The 23,101-nt window shown below is 45.0% G+C and overlaps 1 protein-coding gene across 2 annotated transcripts in view; it reads left to right on the top strand.

Moving 5' to 3' along the window:
• The window catches only part of LOC116643982 (disintegrin and metalloproteinase domain-containing protein 12-like), a 583,570-nt gene that overhangs the window by 500,472 nt on the left and 59,997 nt on the right, over positions 1-23,101 (top strand). The window contains exon 20 of one of the 2 annotated variants that reach the window (XM_032423146.1): positions 517-665. In XM_032423146.1, coding sequence (XP_032279037.1) covers positions 517-665 — 149 coding nt within the window. Of the gene's footprint in view, positions 1-516; positions 2,575-23,101 lie in introns of those variants that run through there. The other variant, XM_032423141.1, reaches the window with a different exon arrangement.

Raw genomic sequence — 23,101 nt, 5'->3', positions numbered from 1 at the left:
CGAGCTTCTTTTGTGAATTATTGTGAATTTTCCAAGTATCCTTCTCTCTAAGTAGACAGGAAGGGCATGTTCAGTAGCCCCGACTCAGGTCTTATTTAGAATATCACAAAGTATGCTTTCCCCTCCCAACTTTTCGTCAGCCTCATCTCCTTCGAGGATAAAATGGTACTTTTTTTTGAGCCACCCAGGAGCCCCAAGAAAGATGTTTTGTAAGCGACTGCAGGTAAGAGAATAGATATGATTGCCTTGAGCATTTCATGTAAAGACATAAAGAGTCCTACCTGTGTTCATGATGAATGCATTCCTCTGCAGAAGGGACCCTGAGCTGGTTTCATAAAATAGGTCACATCTCTTATTTACATTTGAACTAAATAATGGGACTCTGTGTTTGTTCCTTATAGGGGTTGGATTCGGTCAGATGTTAAAAGACCAGTGGTGGGGGAGAGAGTTGGACGGGGCGGAGGAAAAGGCCAAGGAGAGGTGAACTATACATTGCGCTCTTGTGTTTGCTTTGAGGACCATTCCGACAGCCCCCTGGGCGCCGCCGTGACCCTGGCCCATGAGCTGGGCCACAACTTCGGGATGAACCACGACACACTGGAGCGAGGCTGTGGCTGCAGTGTGGCTGCTGACAAAGGAGGCTGCATCATGAACCCCTCCACCGGGCAAGTACCCACGGTCCAGCCGCTTTCAGAGTTGCCACAGGGTGAATTGCATGTTGGGAAACTGCTAAGCAAAAATCTCCCTGGTTTTCTGGCCAGACCACCCATGGAAACTTCCAGAAGGAAATCCCTTTCTAAGTAGACAGCCTACAGCTCCACTGCCCCCGCGAGCCAAGGGCCGAGAAAACTCACGGGGCAAAGGGGGCAGGGTTAGATGGGTCACATGGCCTTCAGAGGGTGTGGGTTGGGGAGTGCTTCTTCCCTCGGGCTTGGCCCCAAGGCCACAGCCGGCAGTATCTGAAGTGCATCAGTAGGGGGACGGGGGGCCTGCGGCATTCCCACCTCTGAGGCATCACCTTACAGGATCTGAGAGGTTTAAATGAAGTGACTTCTCTGTGTCAGTAAATCACACTGTTCCTCCCTTTGGAATGCCTTTCTGAAACTCGAGACTTGGTTCGCCCAGGGGAAAAGGAAGACAGTTTCATTAAGGGAGCATTCAAATGAGGTGGAAAGAGATGCCACGTGGAGTGATTGAGTACAGATTCTGATGACATCCTGATGCCTTCACGGGCCTGGCCCAAACCAGAGTGCTGTGCTAATGTGGGGAGATTTTCATTAGGAAAGGAGAACGCGCACTTGGTATGATCTTCTTTTTTTTATACCTGAGTGAGACCTTCCCAACACTTCTCTTCAAGGCACTTCCCAGGTGAGGCCTGCTCTCTGGGTTTGCTGGAAGGAAATGCTGGAGCAGGAAGCAAGTACTGGCTGGCAGCCCAAAGACTGGCCTCTGGGAAGACCTGCTGGCAAGGGGCCAGTCCTGGTGTGAGGAGGGGACACCTGCTAGAGGTGTAAAGGGATGGATTGTTACAGAATGTGGTTATGTTTCTGCAAGCAATAGCTCTGGGGGGCTCCTCTCAAATGGCTCCTTGGGCATCACATTGCCCCTGAAACAAAGACTGGACAGAAGGGCACGGCTCACACCCTGGACGTTGTCATGCCTGAGCCTGTTCTTGAGGCACCTCACTGTTACCTTATTAGCAAGTGACTGCTTGAATTCATCGCCACCATTAGCACAGAGTCTCCGGAGAGGATCTTTTTTTGCTCCTGGTTCTGTCTAAAGCAAGATTCAAGGGAGTTACCAAGACCCAGTCGAGGGATTTGCTCTGAGTCTGAGATAACTGAAGCCAGGAACCGGAGCCTGAAGTGAGAGTATCTTAGGCCAACACCAACAGGAAGTGAAATATTATAAAACCCTAGATACTGACCAGGGAGCTCCCCAAAGGGAGGCTACTCTGAGAAAGTGGGTGCTCCTTGTCATTTAAACTGTTCAGGCAGAGGCAAGGTAATTATTTAGGGGGCATTTGGGGCAAAGAATTCCTTCTTAGGGTGTGAGGTTGGGCCAGGGGCCTGTAGGGGTCTTCTTTTTCCAGTATCCTACCAGGCCAGACAGAGCCCCGCAACACCGGCCAGCATGCCGTGTGAATCTCAGTGAGGTTGGTAGGAAGTTAACATACAGCTGAGTGGTGCTCATGCTTTCTCATTCTTGATGAACTCAAAGTGGCCACAGAAAATTCACTGTTTGCTAAATTTCCCTGCTTATCAAATAGACACAAACACATCAGCTTACATGCCTCTGGAAGTGGTTCCCAATGACTACTATCATGAATGTTTTAGAACTCTTGATAAAATTGGCAAATGAAAGAGAAGACAATCTAGATTGGGAACACTAGAGTAGGATTGAAAAGCCCTGGGAGCCCCTATTCTGATACCAATTGTTTTGGGTAATACAGGCAAAGGAGTAACCCCTCTGGTCTTAACCAATCTTCATCAAGAAAATGAGTGAGTTTGTCTTTTTCCTTCCTTCCTTCCATCCATCTATCCATCCATTGATTCATATTCATTCTGTCTATCCATCCATCTATCCATCCATTTATTCACTGTTCATTCCATCCATCCATCCATCCATCTTTTCATCAGATCATCTATACATCCACCTTCCACTTATTGGTTCACATAGTCAACACATTTTTTTACCCCCTGTGCTTATTGTCATGGGGAATGCACAGATGAGGAAGACCCTACAGCTCTAAGAATGATGTGATTCTGGAGGCACAGTAGCAAGACCTACCTTCTGACACTCTCCATAATTTTGTATAAAGGCCTTCAAATTGGAAAGTCGTCATGGCAGTGTTTAAGGATATGAGCCAAATTACCCTGGAGATATTTGAAAATCATAGGTAGAAGCGGTATTGTTAAGAGCTCAGCAAATCATTTCAAAGGCGTTTTTTTTTTCCTTACCAGGAGTTTGCTAATAGCCTTTACTTGATTTATACCTTATTAGCAATTTCTAAGTTTTCTCTTTTGCTGAGCTTGTGCTTTTGCATAAATCTTTTCTATTTGGTTCTCATTTATGATCCCACATTCCTGAACAGAGAGTGGTGTTTTTAATTTTCTCAGATGGAAAGAAACTTCCCAAGCAAGTGGGTGAATTAATCACAAAAGCCCACAGTGAGGGGGAGGTCAGGCCGCCCAGGCAACCCTCAGCTATCCATCACCCATTGTAGAACTTCTAGGCTGCTTTTAATCTGCAGTATTATCCCAACGTGGTCTCTCTCTTACCTCATAGGGTCCCCTCGAGAGCGGCAGAGTGGATTAAATGAGATCACATGTCTTTGTAAATTGTAAATCACTCCACACATACATGGCAGCACGATTATTGCTATTATTTAGCTCGCAGGGACTAAATCGCTGAGGGCGTCTTCCAGAATCCCTGCTCGTAGTTGCTGGAAAGCACCTCCAGCACCTTGAAATAGTCACTGAGCCACGCGCCCACAGTCCGTGTGAAGGGCTCATTGTAGGCTGGCCCTCGGCCAAACACCAGCCTTCCCTCTGACTTCCTCTGCACTACTGACTTCAGGCACGAGCAGCAAACGTTCAAAATGTTATTCAACTCTTAGCCTCGAAGGGGGCTCAAAAAGAGGTGAATCGTGATTGCTTTCATGATCTTCAGGTCTCCCCGAATCAAAAAGGACCAAGCATTGCCGATGGTTGAAAGGGGGTAAGCGCAGCCCTTAATATGCCCTGTGTATTCTTTATCAAGACATTCCAGGATTCTAACTCTGAAATATTCACCACCTGCCTGTCGTTGACAAATGGGACTCGAAGCCCCGGGAGAACCGCGCTAGCGTGCACTCCTGCTTAAACGCAGTGTCGTGACGTCCGCGGGAGCTTGCAGGGGTGGTCGGAGGGGGGTTCCTTACAGGTTGGACCGTTAATTACCGCAAGGCCTGGAGTGTGTGCGAGCATGTGTTTTCTGTCTTCGCTTAGTTCACATGAAGACCCGCCTTGGAAATCACTCTTTGGCAAAAGCAGTATCTGGGAATTCGTGTGGGAGTTGACTCAGTGGAGTCCACCCGTTAATTAGCTGCTTGGAGCATTTGGGCTGAAAGGGTTGAGGACGAAGCATGCAGCATTTATAGGAGTAAGAAAAATGTGAATAGTTTGAACACATTTGGAAAAGGATATTTAGCATAATTGTAAACGTCACTTCCCAGAGTGGACCCCCCAAAAAAGCAGTATTGGCATTCACAAAGTACTCTCAGGGCTTCGTTTATTTTTTGCAGGAAGTTTTCTGTTAGCAAGAGTTGGAGGAAGGGAGCCTGTCGTGGGAGGAACGCAGCTGAGTCTGGGACGCACGCTAACCCGGCTGCTGCGAGGTCTCACGTGCCCTCGTACATGTCGGGGTGACAGCCAGGAACAGGACACTCTTCTTGCCTCGTGGAACTTACACTCTCTGGGGGAAGACAGACTTCAAAAACAATACATTGAAAATCGCAGGTTAAAGAGCAGTGCTTTGAAGGACACAAAGGAAGAGGTTGGAAAGGAAACATATGGGCGAGGGGCCCCACTTTAATTAGGGGCTTGGGGAGGAGCCCCCTGGGAGGTGACCTTTAAGTAAAGACCAAAGTGCTGACCGGAGGCCAGGGGCTTGTCGGGGGCTGGGTCATGATGGGGGTGGGGCCTGGAGGGCACAGGTTGCTGGTGCTGCTGGAGACAAAGGGGGTTGGGAGGAGCCAAGGCCAGCAAAGCCCAGTCCACCAGGTAGGAACACGGTTTTGTCCTGAGGGCAGTGAGAAGTCCTTGGAGGGTTTTAGGCAGGACAGTAATCTGATCTGACTTAACCTTTCAGGCTTTCTTCCCTTCTAAGATCACCAGCATCCAAGCTATGATAGCTTGCCAAATTAAGGGGTTTGTGTCTATTTTAAAAAGGCAGGGTGTGCTTCTTGTAAAAAAAAAAAAAAGAAGTCAAAGTGATGGGCTATAAATTTTAGTTTTATTTTCATGTAATTAATAGGCATTTGGAATTCAAGGAGAAGGGTCCTTCTTCAGCACACCAGGTGGTGCATCATACACACCTCACACCCTTGCCTCTCCAGGCTTGCATACTTGATGTACAAAGTGCTATTCTGTTTAGGATTTCACTTTGCTGTTCCTACAGTAAACATCCTTTAAGGACCTGACTTCAAAGAGCCATGGAAGAGCCTTTTCGCACTCCCTATGTGTATGTGTATGTGTGTGTGTGTGTGTGTGTGTATCTGAAAGGAATTACTGCATAGTTTTCATGCTGATGCTAAGATTAGGGGTTTGGAGCTATTTGGGTTTTGTTTCGTCCAGGCTGGCAAACGGCTCCTGAGCAAAGAATGTTCCGTGGCTGCCAACGGAGAGCGGAGAGCAGTGTGTTGCGCGCCCAGGATAACGCAGGCTAAGGAAATCACAGGAGGGTGACCCCTTGCTCTCCAGTGGTGTAAAGAATTTACATTAAGCTGAGGTTGGACGTTCAGGAATAACATCTACAACTGGATCAAATAACCATGTTTAAGCAGAAAGCATTGCCATGCGACATCCTCAGAAGTTTGTATAATTGGCTCATTCAGTGCCATTTAATTCACTTCAGGAAACATTCATTGCATACCTACTTGCTACACAGCTGTCTGGACATGGAGCACATCTGGATGGCTTCCACCCAGGTTCAGCCTTCTCTGATGAAAACTAAGAAGACATCAGGCCTGCCTCTGACTCAGGACCAGCCCGCTGCAGGAAATCGGCTTAGGCAACCAATCATCGCAAAACCACTCATTTACTCAACTAGCATTTACTGTGCCCCTGTGTGCCAGCTCCTAGGGAGCAGAATGCGGGCCCAGACACAGAAGGCAGGAACCTTCTGGAAACTCATACTGTGGTGGAATGACAGGCAAGTAAACTGTGCTGATTGCATATTAGAACCTCAGGACTCTGACGGGGGACATTTGTGGAGCCATGAGGCTCCCTGTAGGGGCACCTAAGCTAGTCTCTTTACAAGGTCCTGGATTTCATAGAATCTCACCTCTAAGTTATGGCGCTGCAAGATAAGGAGACATTTTTTAACATAACCATGATACCATTTCACACTTAAAAACAACAACGATAATTCATTGTAAACAAGGAGCAAAAAGTTGGAAGGAATGGTGGGCAGGGAAGACATTCTGGAACACAGTCCAGTCTGAACCCTAAAGAATTGAATGAGGTTAGGTAGACTCTGCCCAAGAATTCGTAGCTCGCATTATTGGAAAACTGGTTTTCTGTTTGAGGAGACCTCTATCTGAAAATGTATTTCAAGGAACTAAAGGGAACTTTTCAGTAAAAGATTCCTCAGAGTTTGGGATGTGGTTAGGAATTGATAGAAATTAGATGTATTTGGGAAGTTTGTACTCTTGGTATAACTTGCATTCTTGAAGAAGAGGGCAAAATACACATAATTAAAACTCACCCCCCCCCCGCCCCCCGCCACCGAACTCTAAAGAACTGAGATCGTGAAATACATTTATCATAAGGGGATTTTATAAGAACTGGTTTGTGGGAAATCACTTTCCCATATTATCTCTTCATTTAAAAGTGATTTTTTTTTTTCTCAATGAAAGGTTTAAGAAAGGCTTCACTTCATCCTTCAAAGGGTAGGGAGGGAAATGGAAATCTTTATTCAAGGAGGGGACAAAATGAGGAACTCTAATAACATTAAAACACTGAGTCTCAGAATCAGTTTAATTATCCAGCCAGAGTAATTTCGTTGGCTACATCCCAACATTATCATAAAGGGGAAATGAACTGGCAGGAGAGATTCTTGAAAAGAGTTCAAGAGGGTGCACCAATATGGAGAATGTTCTTGTTCCTCTCTGTGTAATTAGCTATTGCTCACTATAAAATATGGGCGTTTGTCTGCAATTAATGCAGAGCCTCAATACTAAAAGTCACTGCCTAAGGGCACAGTAGAATCTTCCTCCTCTCTTAAGCTGGACACAAAACAGAGAGGTCAAGCTGGGGAGATGGGTCGGCATGGCGCCTGCTTCTTCAATATCCAGTTTGGGGGAAAGGCCCATAGGAAAACTTGACTTTGATCCTAGAGGATTGCATTCCAATGTCTTGGTTCATCAGTAAACCGTGTGAGGTGGGTATGACTATGCCTGTTCTAAAGAGAAGAAAGCTGGGGCTCAGAAAGGCAAATGAACTGCCTACATTTTCAAAACTAGCCAAGTGGAAATCCCAGGACATAAGGCTGAGTCACCAGGTGCCGAGCCCCTGCCTTTCCACCTTCCTATGACTTACCTCAAGTAAAAATTTGCAGCAGCTAAGCCTCAGGAAGAGAAGGGCATCTGTCCTGGGGTAATGGTCAGAGGAAACTGCTCAGCTTCCAGCTGGAGGCTTCGAGAGAGTTCCTTGCAGCCGGGCTCCATGCATCAAGGCTGAGGATGAGTCGTGGGGAGCTGTGCCATTCAGCCTACCACTGTGTTTGCCACATGGACGTGGCCCCAGCTGTGTTTGGGTTTCGTGTGGGGACTGAAGCCTTCTCGGCACAGAGCAGTGTCCCTGGACGACTTCTGGGAGGCAGGCAAGCTGACCCAATTTTAAACCATTTAGTTTTGCAAACTTCCTTCAACTTATGTTACAACAGCAGAGAATTATTTCCTGTCATTGCTCGTTAATCCAGCATTTTATTTGTGGTAGAACATGTGTGAAAACATTATAGCTGAAATTCTGCCAATGCTTCCCTCCCCCTCCCACACACACATACACACACCCATGGCTTCCTCCTCTCCCCAGGACATATGGCATGGAGGCTTCAGTGTGAGGTCAAGGGTAAACTTTTAGGCCTCTCTGCAATCAACAATATCCAGCAGAACCCACTTCCAGCTCCACTAGGTCAGAAATTTTGTGTGTTTTGTCCTTGCTAAGTCCCCAGCACCTAAAACAGTGCCTGGCACATAGTGAAGTAAAATAAATACTTCTTGAATGAAAGGATGGATGGATAGGAGGATGGGTTGGTGGATGAGTGGATAATGATGAATGGAATGATGGATGGATGGATGGGTGGAAGGAAGGAACAGTGGATGAATGGATAATGGTGAGTGGAAGGATGGACAGACGGATGGCTAGAAGAAAGGAAGGATGGATCAGTGGATGAATAGATAATGGTGGGTGGAATGATGGATGGACAGATGGATGGATGGTGATTGCAGCACAATCATATGTATGCAGAGGGAGGCCATCTTTCCCCCTTCTGTGTAATGGCTGAACCTCTGGAGAGAAGATTCTGAGGCTGTTGTCTTTTATAATAAGAGCTGAGAAACCCCAGGGAAATGGGTGGTAAATAGGTGGCTGAGTCCTTTGCTTTTGTCATACATACTCTGGAGATCAGGGTGACAGGAGCAATTTGCTTTCAAAAAGTAGAATCCTTCCTGAAGTGGCTTCTCCTGAAACCCTTTGCTTAATTTAACTGAAGTGGGAGGAGAGGGCTCAAAAATATAAAATCTAAAAGTAGTGGTAAGAATAAGGCCCTGTGGATTTCATAGACCACTCTCCAGTCTGCAAAGAACTTTCATATCTCCTTTCTCATTTAATCGTGCCTACGAATAAAGGGCAAAGACAATCACCTCCATTTTACAGAGGAGAAAACTGAGGTTTGGGGAGCCTAGCGGCCCCATAGCTAGTCTGGATCAGATCTAGATATCAGCCCACAGCTTCTGGTTCTTGGCCCATTCCTCTGCACCTCCCCACGTGTGTCTGAGCGGAAGAGCCTTTGGTTCCAAACCACTGGGCATGGGGGTGGGGGTTGGGGTGGAGCCAGGGGCCAGCCCTTCACCACCCTGATGGCAGCCCCAGTGTCAGGAGCTCAGTGAGGCAAGAACAGGACTCATGCCAACTGCAGCCCCGGTGGGTGGCTTGGAGGTATCTAGCATGACTACTTCTTCTATCACATTTGATTGAAAGTGTCTTCCCTGTTACAGACTCTCAGAGCCAGCAGAAGCAACTAGCATAATCTATGCAGGTCTGTCTGCTAGGGCAGGAGGAAAGACCAGAGTTATCTCGGGCATGCAAACTCTCCCTTACTCACCTCTGGATCGGTTTGCATCTGCCAGAGCCCAGTCCCCGATGAGCCCCACGCAGAGACGGGGCCCTTTCCTTGTAACGAAGCTGAGAAACTCATCTAAGACACAGCCTCTGATGGGCCGGGTCCCCCGCCTGTGAGCCCCCTGCCCTGCAGGCCTGGGTTCAAGAGGAAACAGCTGTCAGCACCCAGAAGTGAGAGGTCTAATTTCTGGTAACGTCCAGAGACCTCCCGTGTACCTCTCAACTGACCGGCAGAGCTTAGTTGGTATCTTTCTTTATTAAAAATTCTAGGAAATTACATTTGTGCTTTAATTGGTTTCCAGGGAGGAGGAGCAGGGATCAAAGTTCACATGTAAAACCATGAATTATAATGTGCCGCAGATGGCTTCATTCTGAATCCCAGGTGTTTGCTATTAACAATGGACATGTCCTACTAAGGCCAGTTTTGATCATTTGCTCCTGTCCTGGTGCTTTCCTTTGCCTTCTGCAGCCCATCTGGTAGGCCCACTGGGTCAGCGTTTGGCCCTAATGCAGTCACTTTCCGTTCCTGGAGATGACAGGAGGAATTCCTTTCGGTCACCCTGGGTTTCGTTCTGGTGTGTGAGCCAGGGTTTTTAGGGTTGTGCCCTGTACACCCGTGGGTGGGCACAGTGCAGACTCGGGTCCCCTTCCGCCCCCCCGCACACACACCTCAGAGGAATCTCCCAGCAGTCACACTGCCTTCCAGGTGGAAGACCCCTTTCTCTGCCCTCAGCTTCTTGGGGCCAGAACAGGCTCACAACCTCCCGCAGGTGTGTGCATTCTGGCCCGGGCTTGACTTCAGGTGTGCTGGATAATTCCCAAGGCCTGGCCTTTGTTTCCCATTACGCCAAAGACGTACAGGGCGGTGCTTGAAGGTATGCTTGGAGTAACGTGCAGGATCTCAGGGTTTGCTTCTGCCTCTGCCTGACTTCGGGGAGCTCAGGCATCTGGACAGCTGCCCATCCATGGATGCTGATCCTCCTGGCTAAGTCATCTGTGCCAGGTCATGCCTGAGACTGCCCTAAGGCCCCTACCCTGGCAGTAACTTCTGGAAGACACTCCTAGAGGCCTCCTGACTGCCGTGGAAGCAAGGTGGGTTGCAGGTGCAGAACATGGGACTTCAGGTCAGAGAGCTGTGTTTTGAGACCTGAGATGACTGTGCCGAGGTACATAAGCTCTTGGAGCCTCAGTATCCCCATCTGCAAAATAGAAATGATGTAATCTGACTCACAGGGGTACGGGTGAGTGAGAAGGCCCACGGAGCTCCTGACCCACAGCAGGGGCTCACTGACTAGTGCTAACTGCTATTAATATCTATGCTCATTATCCCTGATGTGCGGGGCAAGGAACACCTGCAATGGGCCAGCCTCCCTGAGCTGCACCTCCATCCTGCCAGGCTGCCGGAGACCAGGCTGGTCCCAACAGCACCGCCTTCTTGCTTGCACCTCAATTCCGTGCATGCTGATTGAGAGTTTTCAGTCCTGGGCACCACTGTGAGAAACCTAAAGATTTTTCTGAAGATGGCCCTAGAATTTTGGGTTTGAAACTTGACCTCGTAATGGTGACCTCATGCACCCTCTCGCTGTAAACAGGCCTCCGGCTTAACTAGGAAGAGACAATGATGATCACGTGGGGTTTGTGCTCCTGGAGGGAGAAGGGCTGAGTAGAAATCGGCTCTGAACTGTAAACTAAGGAGTTGTTTTTGAAAAAGGTCTTCGGGCTAGTTGTGGAGCGAATGACACAGAATGCATCATGAGATGATGTTCTCAGAGCACGGAGGCCAGGTCTGCTGTGTTTGGGGTCACACTCCAGCCTGAGGACAGGGTTGGAGGACTGCGGGGAGGGTGCTCACGTGACCCAAGCTTCGGGAAAGACTTGCAAAGAGGTTCTGGGCTCTGCTGACAAGCGCGTCTGCGTGGCAGGTAAGAGGCGTCCAAATGCGTTTTTATTTGTGTGGGTTGGTTGTGTCTGCTCCCCAGTCCCTGTTCTAGTCGAGCTCCATTCTGGAGCTGGGTCTTTTTGCTCCTTTCACACCATATATGTATTCAATTGAGGAATTGTACTTAACTGCCTGATCATCCCTCGGCCTCCTGAATCATTTTCCTCTCAAGCTGACAGGTACTTGTGGTTTTAAAGTCTAAAGATTACTACGTTTGAGCCACAACTATGATAAATTCTGCATCCCATCGAAATGTTTCTAAGTCCTTGAATGTACAAGGCACTCGTAGTCAGTAATTTGAAGTAGCCAAAGCAGCAACTCTAAAAAGAAATACACAGCTTCTTCCTATGAATACTGGCAACCAGCATCTCACAGTGCTTTGAAGTTAACTGGAGACTCACCGCATTTTTATCAGAAGCTCACTGATCCTGACCCATTCTATAGATGTGAAAACTGAGGCTCAGTTTTAAAACATGGCTTTAGTTTTGATGGATGGGGTGCTGAGACTCCGTCTTCTACTTCCGATTCTTCTCCACCTGCTCCGTGCAACATTCCCAGGTAAAGAGCACCCCCCATCCCCACCCTCCCCCAGGCCTGCTGAATCTGTCACTTCTCCTGTCAGGAGGAAATAAAACTCCACTCTAGTCTGCAAAAAGAAATCAGCAGGAAGCAGGATGTCGGCAACATATTTTCTGAAACTAGCTATGCCTTAATCATTTATCAGCTGTGGGAGAAGTGAGGCGGTGGTGGTGGTTTTTTCTTTTCCAATCGATTTAAGTAAATCTGGAAGGCTTCCCATCCATCCCTGCTTCCTGCGATGCTGGCTTTTCCTGTCACGGTTGTGTCAGCTCCAAGGTATTCTCAGCAGCTGCGCAGGCCACTTCCCCGCCTTCCTCGGGTCACTTCCATGTCTTTCCTGCAGTCAGCACACAGACTGATGGCACCCCCGGAGCTCGGAGCTGGGAACCCAGACTCTGGGACCCAACCTGCATTTATTAGAGGCGAGGGCGTCTTGGGAAACCTGGCGCACGGTCACCTACCGTCCCCCTGAATCCAGCCTGGTCACACCTGCTTTCCCTGGCTGCCTCGTTTTCAACAAGAATGGCCTTTGTCTCCAGATAATACCTGGAGAGCTTTTGCAAGGCAGATAACTCCCGACTTCTACTGTCAGGGCTGATAAATTGGCTTAGTATGGTTCACCCCAAGAATATAGCAGGGAAATGCATAATAGGTGCCTGCAAGCAAAGAATTTTCTGACTGCAGATTTGTCAAGTAAAAGTAACCCCTAAAAATGTTTTACTTGGCAGCTTTGTGACGGCTAAAATGTTAAGCAGGGACTGCATTTACAGCGAGAAGCCGTAAGTGGCGTTCCTCTTTCGAAAAGTGGGTTTTGTGTTTTGTTTTTTCCCCACATCGCCCAGCTGTCTGTCTGTCCACATTTTATTTCTGACCTTGCACTCTGCGTGGTGAATTTACCCCCGAGTGTCCTCGGTAGTTAAAAACTAGAGGCAGAGGTGGGTGTGTGTGAGAGAAGAGGTCACATCTGGGCAGGAGCCAGTCACTCCGGTGTGGCATCTGCCCGTGAGCAGAAAGCAGCACTGTTTCTGGGTCCGAGGCAGAATCATTTGAAAGCATTCTTGTGTGGAGGGCAAGTTTCTGGCAGACGGGCTGCTTTTCTAAATAATGTTCCCGTCTTATTGCTTTGCACCAGTCTCTCATTGCTGTATGTCAATTCAATTAGTGGCTGTCCTGACATATTTGGGATAATTTATGAGAAGTGTTAAAAAGTACATTGTGATGAGCTTCCTGAAAGCTCTGGAAAGAACTGAGGCTTGTCTTTTTAAACTACTGACCCTGGGCTGTGGAAGATCTTCGATGTTTCGGGCAACTACGTGGCCCAATGCAGTGTTCTTTTCATCATTGTTACGGGGAATGCAGCTCTACCATGAGGCAGGAACAGAATGAACCAGAGGAAGGCAGAATTACCGTACAATGGGGTTGTTAGCAAGAGGAATGAACTTGCTTCAGAACAGAAACCTCATGTTTCACGACCAGAACTTTCCGTGGCACCTTAATTAGTATATAGTGTGATGATTAGTTGGTCATTCTGGTGTAACACTGAAAGATATTTGAAAATTTATTCATGATTTGAAGTTGGCTTTAAAAGACAGACAGATACTCATGCGATTTTTAGCACCTGCCTATAATCACATAATGTTTTCAAAATGCTGTACATTGGGCTTTTTTCCTTAGAAAATGGAACCACGGTGTAAAACAGAACTATTTCTAATTTGGGTGCATGAAAGGTGACCTTTGATGCACCTAGATTGTATTTCTTATTTTCTGATCTAAGTAGGTGTGGGTTTGTCCCTATTACCTTTATGACCCCTGAGTTTTAAATCTAGATCAGTTGTTCCCAAAACTTAATTTTAATAACTAGTGTCTCAGCGTGGATGAACCTTGAAAACATTGCGCTAAGTAAAAAAAGCCAGACCTAAAAGGTCACTTAATGGATGATTGCATTTCTATGAAATGTCCAGAACAGGCAAATCCAAAGAGACAGAAAGCAGGTTAGTGGTTGACAGGAACTACAGGGAGGAGGGAATGAAGAGTGACTGCTTAATGGGTATGGGGTTTGTTTGGGGGAGGGGAGTAAGGAAAATAAATGTTCTGGAATTACTAGTGGGGACAGTGGCACGACATTTCGAATGTTCTAACAGCTACTACATTGCATGCTTTTAAATGGGGGACTTTGTTATATGGATTGTACCTCCATTTTTAAAAAAATCACCTGGAGGGCTTATTAAAACACAGGTTGCTGCCCTACCCCTGAGTTTCTCTGACTCAGTAGGTCTGGGTGGGGCCTGGGCATTTGCATTTCCAGTAGGTTGCCAAGTGATGCTGATGCAGGGGGGCACACTTTGAGAACCGCTGATCCAGGCGTATGCTGGGCAATGCGAGGATGTGTCCTTCTTATTTAAATCGGTATGTCGAGAGTTTATTGATCACTGTCCATGTTCTGGCAGTTCCCTCCAGATACTGCAATGTGCACTGACCTCAGTCATGAAGAAAATGGGGTTTTTAAATAACTGAACTTGGAATCAAATCCAGTGTCTCCCATCCCCTAACCGTAAACTCTCAAACCAGTCCTTCATCTTGTTGGCAAAATGAGAATAGTAATACCTGTCTCACTGAATTGCTTTGAAGTTTTAAGTCTAACAGCAAAAAACCATAAAAAAAGAAAGAAATATTACTATGAGAAAGCACCCACCATGCCACCCAGCTTAAAGAAGGTTCTCAATAGTTATTTTTAAAAATATGTATGTATATGTTAACTAAATATAATTACATGCATTATAATTATAATTTTACTTTTTATATAAATTCTATGTTATATGGATAAGCACATATGGTATGTTTATTTTATGTATATGTAAATATGTGTCCATATTTTATTTCTATGAATGGAGAGGTGGTGTGGGGCATGGGTGTGTTGGGTAGTTCCCTTGGCAAAGGTCCTACAAGAGGACAGTGGGAAGGGTTCCAGCCATATTTGGGATCTTCCTCAGAGCTTTGAATATAATAGACTCTTGAAGACTCCTTCTTGAGTAAGTGGGTAAGTGATTCCATGACAGAGTAGTGAACACACTACCCATAAGGGTTTTTTTGTTGTTATGTTAATCACCATACATTACATCATTAGTTTTTGATGTAGTGTTCCATGATTCATTATTTGCATATAACACCCAGTGCTCCATGCAGAATGTGCCCTCTTTAATACCCATCACCAGGCCAACCCATCCTCCCACCCTCCTCCCCTCTAGAACCCCCAGTTTGTTTTTCAGAGTCCATCGTCTCTCAAGGTTTGTCTCTCCCTCCGATTTTCCCCCCTTCGTTCTTCCCCCCCGCTATCTTCCTTTTTTTTTTTCTTAACATATATTGCATTATTTGTTTCAGAGGTACAGATCTGTGATTCAACAGTCTTGCACAATTCACAGCGCTCACCATAGCACATACCCTCCCCAATGTCTAACACCCAGCCACCCCATCCCTCCCACCCACCCCCACTCCAGCAACCCTGTTTGTTTCCTGAGATTCAGAATTCCTCATATCAGTGAGGTCATATGATACATGTCTTTCTCTGATTGACTTCTTTTGCTCAGCGTAATACCCTCCAGTTCCATCCACATCATCGCAAATGGCAAGATCTCATTCCTTTTGATGGCTGCATAATATTCCATTGTGTGTGTGTGTGTGTGTGTGTGTGTATATATATATATATATATATATATATATTATATCTTCTTTATCCATTCATCTGTCGATGGACATCTTGGCTTTTTCCATAGTTTGGCTATTGTGGACATTGCTGCTATAAACATCGGGGTGCACGTACCCCTTCGGATCCCTACATTTGTATCTTTGGGGTAAATACCCAGTAGTGTAATTTAATTGCTGGATCGTATGGTAGCTCTATTTTCAACTTTTTGAGGAACCTCCATACTGTTTTCCAGAGTGGCTGCACCACCTTGCATTCCCACCAACAGTGTAGTAGGGTTACCCTTTCTCCGCATCCCCGCCAACATCTGTCGATTCCTGACTTGTTAATTTTAGCCATTCTGACTGGTGTGAGGTGGTATCTCATTGAGGTTTTGATTTGTATTTCCCTGATGCCGAGCGATGTTGAGCACTTTTTCATGTGTCTTTTGGCCATTTGGATGTCTTCTTTGGAAAAATGTCTGTTCATGTCTTCTGCCCATTTCTTTTTTTTTTTAATTTTTTATTGTTATGTTAATCACCATACATTACATCATTAGTTTTTGATGTAGTGTTCCATGATTCATTGTTTGTGCATAACACCCAGTGCTCCATGCAGAACGTGCCCTCTTTAATACCCATCACCAGGCTAACCCATCCTTCCACCCCCTCCCCTCTAGAACCCTCAGTTTGTTTTTCAGAGTCCATCGTCTCTCATGGTTCATCTCCCCCTCCGATTTCCCCCCTTCATTCTTCCCCTCCTGCTATCTTCCTTTTTTTTTTCTTAACATATATTGCATCATTTGTTTCAGAGGTACAGATCTGTGATTCAACAGTCTTGCACAATTCACAGAGCTCACCATAGCACATACCCTCCCCAGTGTCTATCACCCAGCCACCGCATCCCTCCCACCCCAACCCCCACTCCAGCAACCCTCAGTTTGTTTCCTGAGATTAAGAATTCCTCATATCAGTGAGGTCATATGATACATGTCTTTCTCTGATTGACTTATTTCACTCAGCATAACACCCTCCAGTTCCATCCACGTCGTTGCAAATGCCAAGATCTCATTCCTTTGGATGGCTGCATAATATTCCATTATATATATATACCACTTCTTCTTTATCCATTCATCTGTCGATGGACATCTTGGCTCTTTCCACAGTTTGGCTATTGTGGACATTGCTGCTATAAACATCGGGGTGCACGTACCCCTTCGGATCCCTACATTTGTATCTTTGGGGTAAATACCCAGTAGTGTAATTGCTGACTCATATGGTAGCTCTATTTTCAACTTTTTGAGGAACCTCCATACTGTTTTCCAGAGTGGTTGCACCAGCTTGCATTCCCACCAACAGTGTAGGAGGGTTCCCGTTTCTCCGCATCCCCGCCAACATCTGTCGATTCCTGACTTGTTAATTTTAGCCATTCTGACTGGTGTGAGGTGGTATCTCATTGAGGTTTTGATTTGGATTTCCCTGATGTTGAGCAATGTTGAGCACTTTTTCATATGTCGGCCATTTGGATGTCTTCTTTGGAAAAATGTCTGTTCATGTCTTCTGCCCATTTCTTGATTGGATCATTTGTTCTTTGGGTATTGAGTTTACGAAGTTCTTTATAGATTTTGGATACTAGCCCTTTATCTGATATGTCATTTGCAAATATCTTCTCCCATTCTGTCAGTTGTCTTTTGGTTTTGTTGACTGTTTCCTTTGCTGTGCAGAAGCTTTTTATCTTGATGAAGTCCCAATAGTTTGTTTTTGCCCTTGCTTCCCTTGCCTTCTGCGATGTTTCTAGGAAGAAGTTGCTGCGGCTGAGGTCGAAGAGGTTGCTGCCTGTGTTCTCCTCTAGGATTTTGATGGACTCCTGTCTCACATTGAGGTCTTTCAACCATTTGGAGTCTATTTTGGTGTGTGGTGTAAGGAAATGGTCCAGTTTCATTCTTCTGCATGTGGCTGTCCAATTTTCCCAACACGATTTGTTGAAGAGACTGTCTTTTTTCCATTGGACATTCTTTCCTGCTTTATCGAAGATTAGTTGACCATAGAGTTGAGGGTCCATTTCTGGGCTCTCTATTCTGTTCCATTGATCTATGTGTCTGTTTTTGTGCCAGTACCGTACTGTCTTGATGATGACAGCTTTGTAATAGAGCTTGAAGTCCGGAATTGTGATGCCACCAGCTTTGCTTTTCTTGTTAAACATTCCTCTGACTATTCGGGGTCTTTTCTGGTTCCATACAAATTTTAGGATTATTTGTTCCATTTCTTTGAAAAAAGTGGATGGTATTTTGATGGGGATTGCATTGAATGTGTAGATTGCTCTAGGTAGCATTGACATCTTCATAATATTTGTTCTTCCAATCCATGAGCATGGAACGTTTTTCCATTTCTTTGTGTCTTCCTCAATTTCTTTTTCTTTTTTTTTTTAAGATTTTATTTATTTATTTGACAGAGACACAGCGAGAGAGGGAACACAAGCAGGGGTAGTGGGAGAGGGAGAAGCAGGCCTCCTGCAGAGCAGGGAGCCCGATGCGGGGCTCGATCCCAGGACCCCAGGATCATGACCTGAGCCAAAGGCAGACGCTTAACGACTGAGCCACCCAGGTGCCCCTTCCTCAATTTCTTTCATGAGTATTTTATAGTTTTCTGAGTACAGATCCTTAGCCTCTTTGGTTAGATTTATTCCTAGGTATCTTATGGTTTTGGGTGCAATTGTAAATGGGATCGACTCCTTAATTTCTCTTTCTTCTGTCTTGTTGGTGTATAGGAATGCCACTGATTTCTGTGCACTGATTTTATATCCTGCCACTTTACTGAATTCCTATATGAGTTCTAGCAGTTTTGGGGTGGAGTCTTTTGAGTTTTCCACATAAAGTATCATACCATCTGCAAAGAGTGAGAGTTTGACTTCTTCTTTGCCGATTTGGATGCCTTTTATTTCTTTTTGTTGTCTGATTGCTGTGGTTAGGACTTCTAATACTATGTTGAATAGCAGTGGTGATAGTGGACATCCCTGCCGCGTTCCTGACCTTAGGGGAAAGCTCTCAGTTTTTCCCCATTGAGAATGATATTCACTGTGGGTTTTTCATAGATGGCTTTTATGATATTGAGGTATGTACCCTCTTTCCCTATACTCTGAAGAGTTTTGATCAAGAAAGGATGCTGTACTTTGTCAAATGCTTTTGCTGCATCTATTGAGAGGATCATATGGTTCTTGTTCTTTCTTTTATTATTGTATTGTATCACATTGATTTGCAGATGTTGGACCAACCTTGCAGCCCAGGGATAAATCCCGCTTGGTCGTGGTGAATAATCCTTTCAATGTACTGTTGGATCCTATTGGCTAGTATTTTGGTGAGAATTTTTGCATCCATGTTCATCAAGGATATTGGTATGTAATTCTCCTTTTTGATGGGGTCTTTGGTTTGGGGATCAAGGTAATGGTGGCCTCATAAAATGAGTTTGGAAGTTTTCCTTCCATTTCTATTTTTTGGAAGAGTTTCAGAAGAATAGGTATTAATTCTTCTTTAAATGTTTGGTAGAATTCCCCTGGGAAGCCATCTGTCCCTGGGCTTTTGTTTGTTGGGAGATTTTTTGATGACTGCTTCAATTTCCTTAGTGGTTATAAGTCTGTTCAGGTTTTCTGTTTCTTCCTGGTTCAGTTTTGGTAGTTGATACATCTCTAGGAATGCATCCATTTCTTCCAGATTATCTAATTTGCTGGCATATAGTTGCTCATAATATGTTCTTATAATTGTATTTCTTTGGTGTTGGTTGTGATCTCTCCTCTTTCATTCATGATTTTGTTGATTTGGGACATTTTTCTTTTTGATAAGTCTGGCCAGGGGTTTATCAATCTTGTTAATTCTTTCGAAGAACCAGCTCCTAGTTTCATTCATCTGTTCTACTGTTCTTTTGGTTTCTATTTCGTTGATTTCTGCTCTGATCTTTATTATTTCTCTTTTCTCTTGCTGGGTTTAGGCTTTATTTGCTGTTCTTTCTCCAGCTCCTTTAGGTGTAGGGTTAGGTTGTGTATTTGAGACCTTTCTTGTTTCTTGAGAAAGGCTTGTATTGCTATATACTTTCCTCCTAGGACTGCCTTTTCTGTATCCCAAAGATTTTGAACAGTTGTGTTTTCATTTTCATTGGTTTCCATGAATTTTTTTTAATTCTTCTTTAATTTCCTGGTTGACCCATTCATTCTTTAGTAGGATGCTCTTTAGCCTCCATGTATTTGAGTTCTTTCCGACTTTCCTCTTGTGATTGAGTTCTAGTTTCAAAGCATTGTGGTCTGAAAATAGGCAGGGAATGATCCCAATCTTTTGGTACTGGTTGAGACCTGATTTGTGACCTAGGATGTGATCTATTCTGGAGAATGTTCCATGGGCACTAGAGAAGAATGTGTATTCTGTTGCTTTGGGATGGAATGTTCTGAATATATCTGTGAAGTCCATTTGGTCCAGTGTGTCATTTAAAGTCTTTATTTCCTTGTTGATCTTTTGCTTAGATGATCTGTCCATTTCAGTGAGAGGGGTGTTAGAGTCCCCCACTATTATTGTATTGTTGTCGATGTGTTTCTTTGCTTTTGTTATTAATTGCCTTATATAATTGGCTGCTCCCATGTTAGGGGCATAGATATTTACAACTGTTAGATCTTCTTGTTGGATAGACCCTTTAAGTAGGCTATAGTGTCCTTCCTCATCTCTTATTACAGTCTTTCGTTTAAAATCTAATTTGTCTGATATAAGGATTGCCACCCCAGCTTTCTTTTGGTGTCCATTAGCATGGTAAATGGTTTTCCACCCCCTCACTTTCAATCTGGGGGTGTCTTTGGGTCTAAAATGAGTCTCTTGCAGACAGCATATCGATGGGTCTTGTTTTTTTATCCAATATGATAGCCTGTGTCTTTTGATTGGGGCATTTAGCCCATTTACATTCAGGGTAACTATTAAAAGATAGGAATTCAGTGCCATTGTATTGCCTGTAAGGTGACTGTTACTGTATATTGTCTGTGTTCCTTTCTGGTCTGTGTTGCTTTTAGGCTCTCTCTTTGCTTAGAGAACCCCTTTCAATATTTCTTGTAGGGCTGGTTTCGTGTTTGCAAATTCCTTTAGTTTTTGTTTGTCCTGGAAGCTTTTCATCTCTCCTTCTATTTTAAATGACAGCCTAGCTGGATATAGTATTCTTGGCTGCATATTTTTCTCATTTAGTGGTCTGAATATATCCTGCCAGTCCTTTCTGGCCTGCCAGGTCTCTGTGGATAGGTCTGTTGCCAATCTAATATTTCTACCATGGTAGGTTACAGATCTCTTCTCCCGAGCTGCTTTCAGGATTTTCTCTTTGTCTCTGAGACTCATAAGTTTTACTATTAGATGTCAGGGTGTTGATCTATTTTTATTGATTTTGAGCGGGGTTCTCTGTGCCTCCTGTATTTTGATGCCTGTTTCCTTCCTCAAATTAGGGAAGTTCTCTGCTATAATTTGCTCCAATATACCTTCTGCCCCTCTCTCTCTTTCTTCTTCTTCTGGGATCCCAATTATTCTAATGTTGTTTCGTCTTATGGTATCGCTTATCTTTTGAATTCTGCCCTCGTGATCCAGTAGTTGTTTCTTTTTCTCAGCTTCTTTATTTTCCATCATTTGGTCTTCTATATCACTAATTCTCTCTTCTGCCTCATTTATCCTAGCAGTTAGAGCCTCCATTTTTTATTGCACCTCATTAATAGCCTTTTTGATTTTGACTTGGTTAGATTTTAGTTCTTTTATTTCTCCAGAAAGGGTTTCTCTAATAACTTCCATGCTTTTTTCAAGCCCAGCTAGTATCTTTAAAATCATCATTCTGAACTCTAGTTCAGACGTCTTACTAATGTCCATATTGATTAGGTCCCTGGCAGTCGGTACTGCCTCTTGTTCTTTTTGTTGAGGTGATTTTTTCCGTCTTGTCATTTTGTCCAGAGGAGAACAGGTGAATGAGAGAACAAAATGCTAACAGGGTAACAACGTGCCCAGAAAATATACACTAAACAAATCAGAAAAGACCTGAAACCGGGGGAAAAGAAAGAAAAAAGATAAAGATAAAGATAAAGATAAAAACAAACAAAAACAAAACAAAAAAAACAGAATATGATCAAATATGATCAAGCTGTTGCATAGATCAGTGCCACACACTGGATTTTGGGCGTATTTTGGTCTGTTAGAAGAAAGTGCCTCCCAAAATTTTAAAGAAAGAAAAACTTATATATGTACAAAAATAAGGGTTAATATGATGAAGGGGTGGAATATGACTGTAAAGATGAAAATTATAAAATTTTATAAAAGGAATTGATAAGTTGGTTGAAAAAAGAAAGAAAAGGATTTAAAAACAAAAAATGGGGAGAGAATGTGATCAGGCAGGAGACTAGAACAAAGCCACACACTAGAGATTTAGGGTCTATTTTGATCTGTTAGGAGAAACTGTATCTCACAATTTTAAAGACAGAACAACTTATATACATATATACCAAAAATAAGGGTAACTACTATGAAGGGATAGAATATGACTCTAAAAATGAAAAATAAAAATATTTTTTTAAAAAAGGGATTGATAGGATGTTGGTTGAAAAGGGGAAAAAGAAAAATTCAAAAAAAAAAAAAACAGTTAAAAAAAATTAACTTTGAAAGAGTAAAGAATCATGGGAAAAAAGCCATGAATTTTATGTGCAGTATTCCCCTAGAGCTGGAGTTCTGCTGTTCTCATTGATCGGTAAACTTGGCCTTGGCTGGCTGTTCTCGCTGATCTTCTGGGGGAGGGGCCTGTTGCCATGGTTCCCAAATGTCTTTGCTGGAGGTGGAATTGCCCTGCTCTTGCTGGGTCTGGGCTAAGTCATCTGCTCGGGCTTGCTCTCGGGAGCTTTTGTTCCCTGCAAGCTTTCCATGCAGCTTTGGAGGTGGAGAGTGAAAATGGTGGCCTCCCAATCTCCGCCTGGAGGAGCTGAGAACTTGGGGCCCCCCTCCTCAGTGAGCCCCCAGAGAAAAGCAGTCAATCACTCCCGTCTCCCTGGTCTCTGGCCGCACTCCGTGCTCACCCAGCCTGTGACCGAGTGTTTCTATCTCTGGCACCCGACTCGCTGTGGAGTCTCCAGACCCAGCAGATCCCTGCGGTGTGCTCCCGAGCCACTCCTCCCGGGGGAGGAAGGGGAGTCTCCCCGGATCTGCCGCTTGTTGGGTCCCTGCTGGAGGAGCAGTGGCCCGACTGTGCCATGGATCACGGTTTATGGCAACCCCGAGCTGAGAGCCCGCGCCTCGGCTCTGTCTCTGCAGCCGGCTTCCCCGCTCTGATACCTGGGAGCTCCGCCACACTCAGGCACCCCCGGTCTTTCTGTGACCCCGAGGGTCCTGAGACCACACTGTCCCAGTGAGGGTTCCACCCCCCACATAGCCACCGGAGCGACATCCCTCAGCAGAGCCGACTTCTAAAAGTTCCGATTTTGTGCTCCGTGGCTCTATCACTTGCCAGAAGCGGCCGACAGAGGCCCCTCCCCCGCCGTCTATCCTCCCGAATATCGCCTCGGATTCACTTCTCCGCACGTCCTACCCTCCAGAAAGTGATCGCTTTTCTGTTCAGAGAGTTGTTGCTATTCTTTTCTTCAATCTGTTGAGTTCATAGGTGTTCAGAATGGTTTGATCCCTATCCAGCTGAATTCCTGGGATCAGAGGAAATCCAGGTCTCCTACTCCTCCACCATCTTGCTCCGCCCCTACCCATAAGGTTTAATTCTGCTGTCGTCCAAAGCTCAAAGGCAGAGTTGGTACCTAGGAAGTGGG

The sequence above is a fragment of the Phoca vitulina genome, unplaced genomic scaffold (assembly GCF_004348235.1).
Source record: "Phoca vitulina isolate PV1807 unplaced genomic scaffold, GSC_HSeal_1.0 scaffold28, whole genome shotgun sequence".
Lineage (NCBI taxonomy): Eukaryota > Metazoa > Chordata > Mammalia > Carnivora > Phocidae > Phoca > Phoca vitulina.
Note: the sequence above shows the minus strand (reverse complement) of the source record. Positions and strands in the feature narration are given on the sequence as shown.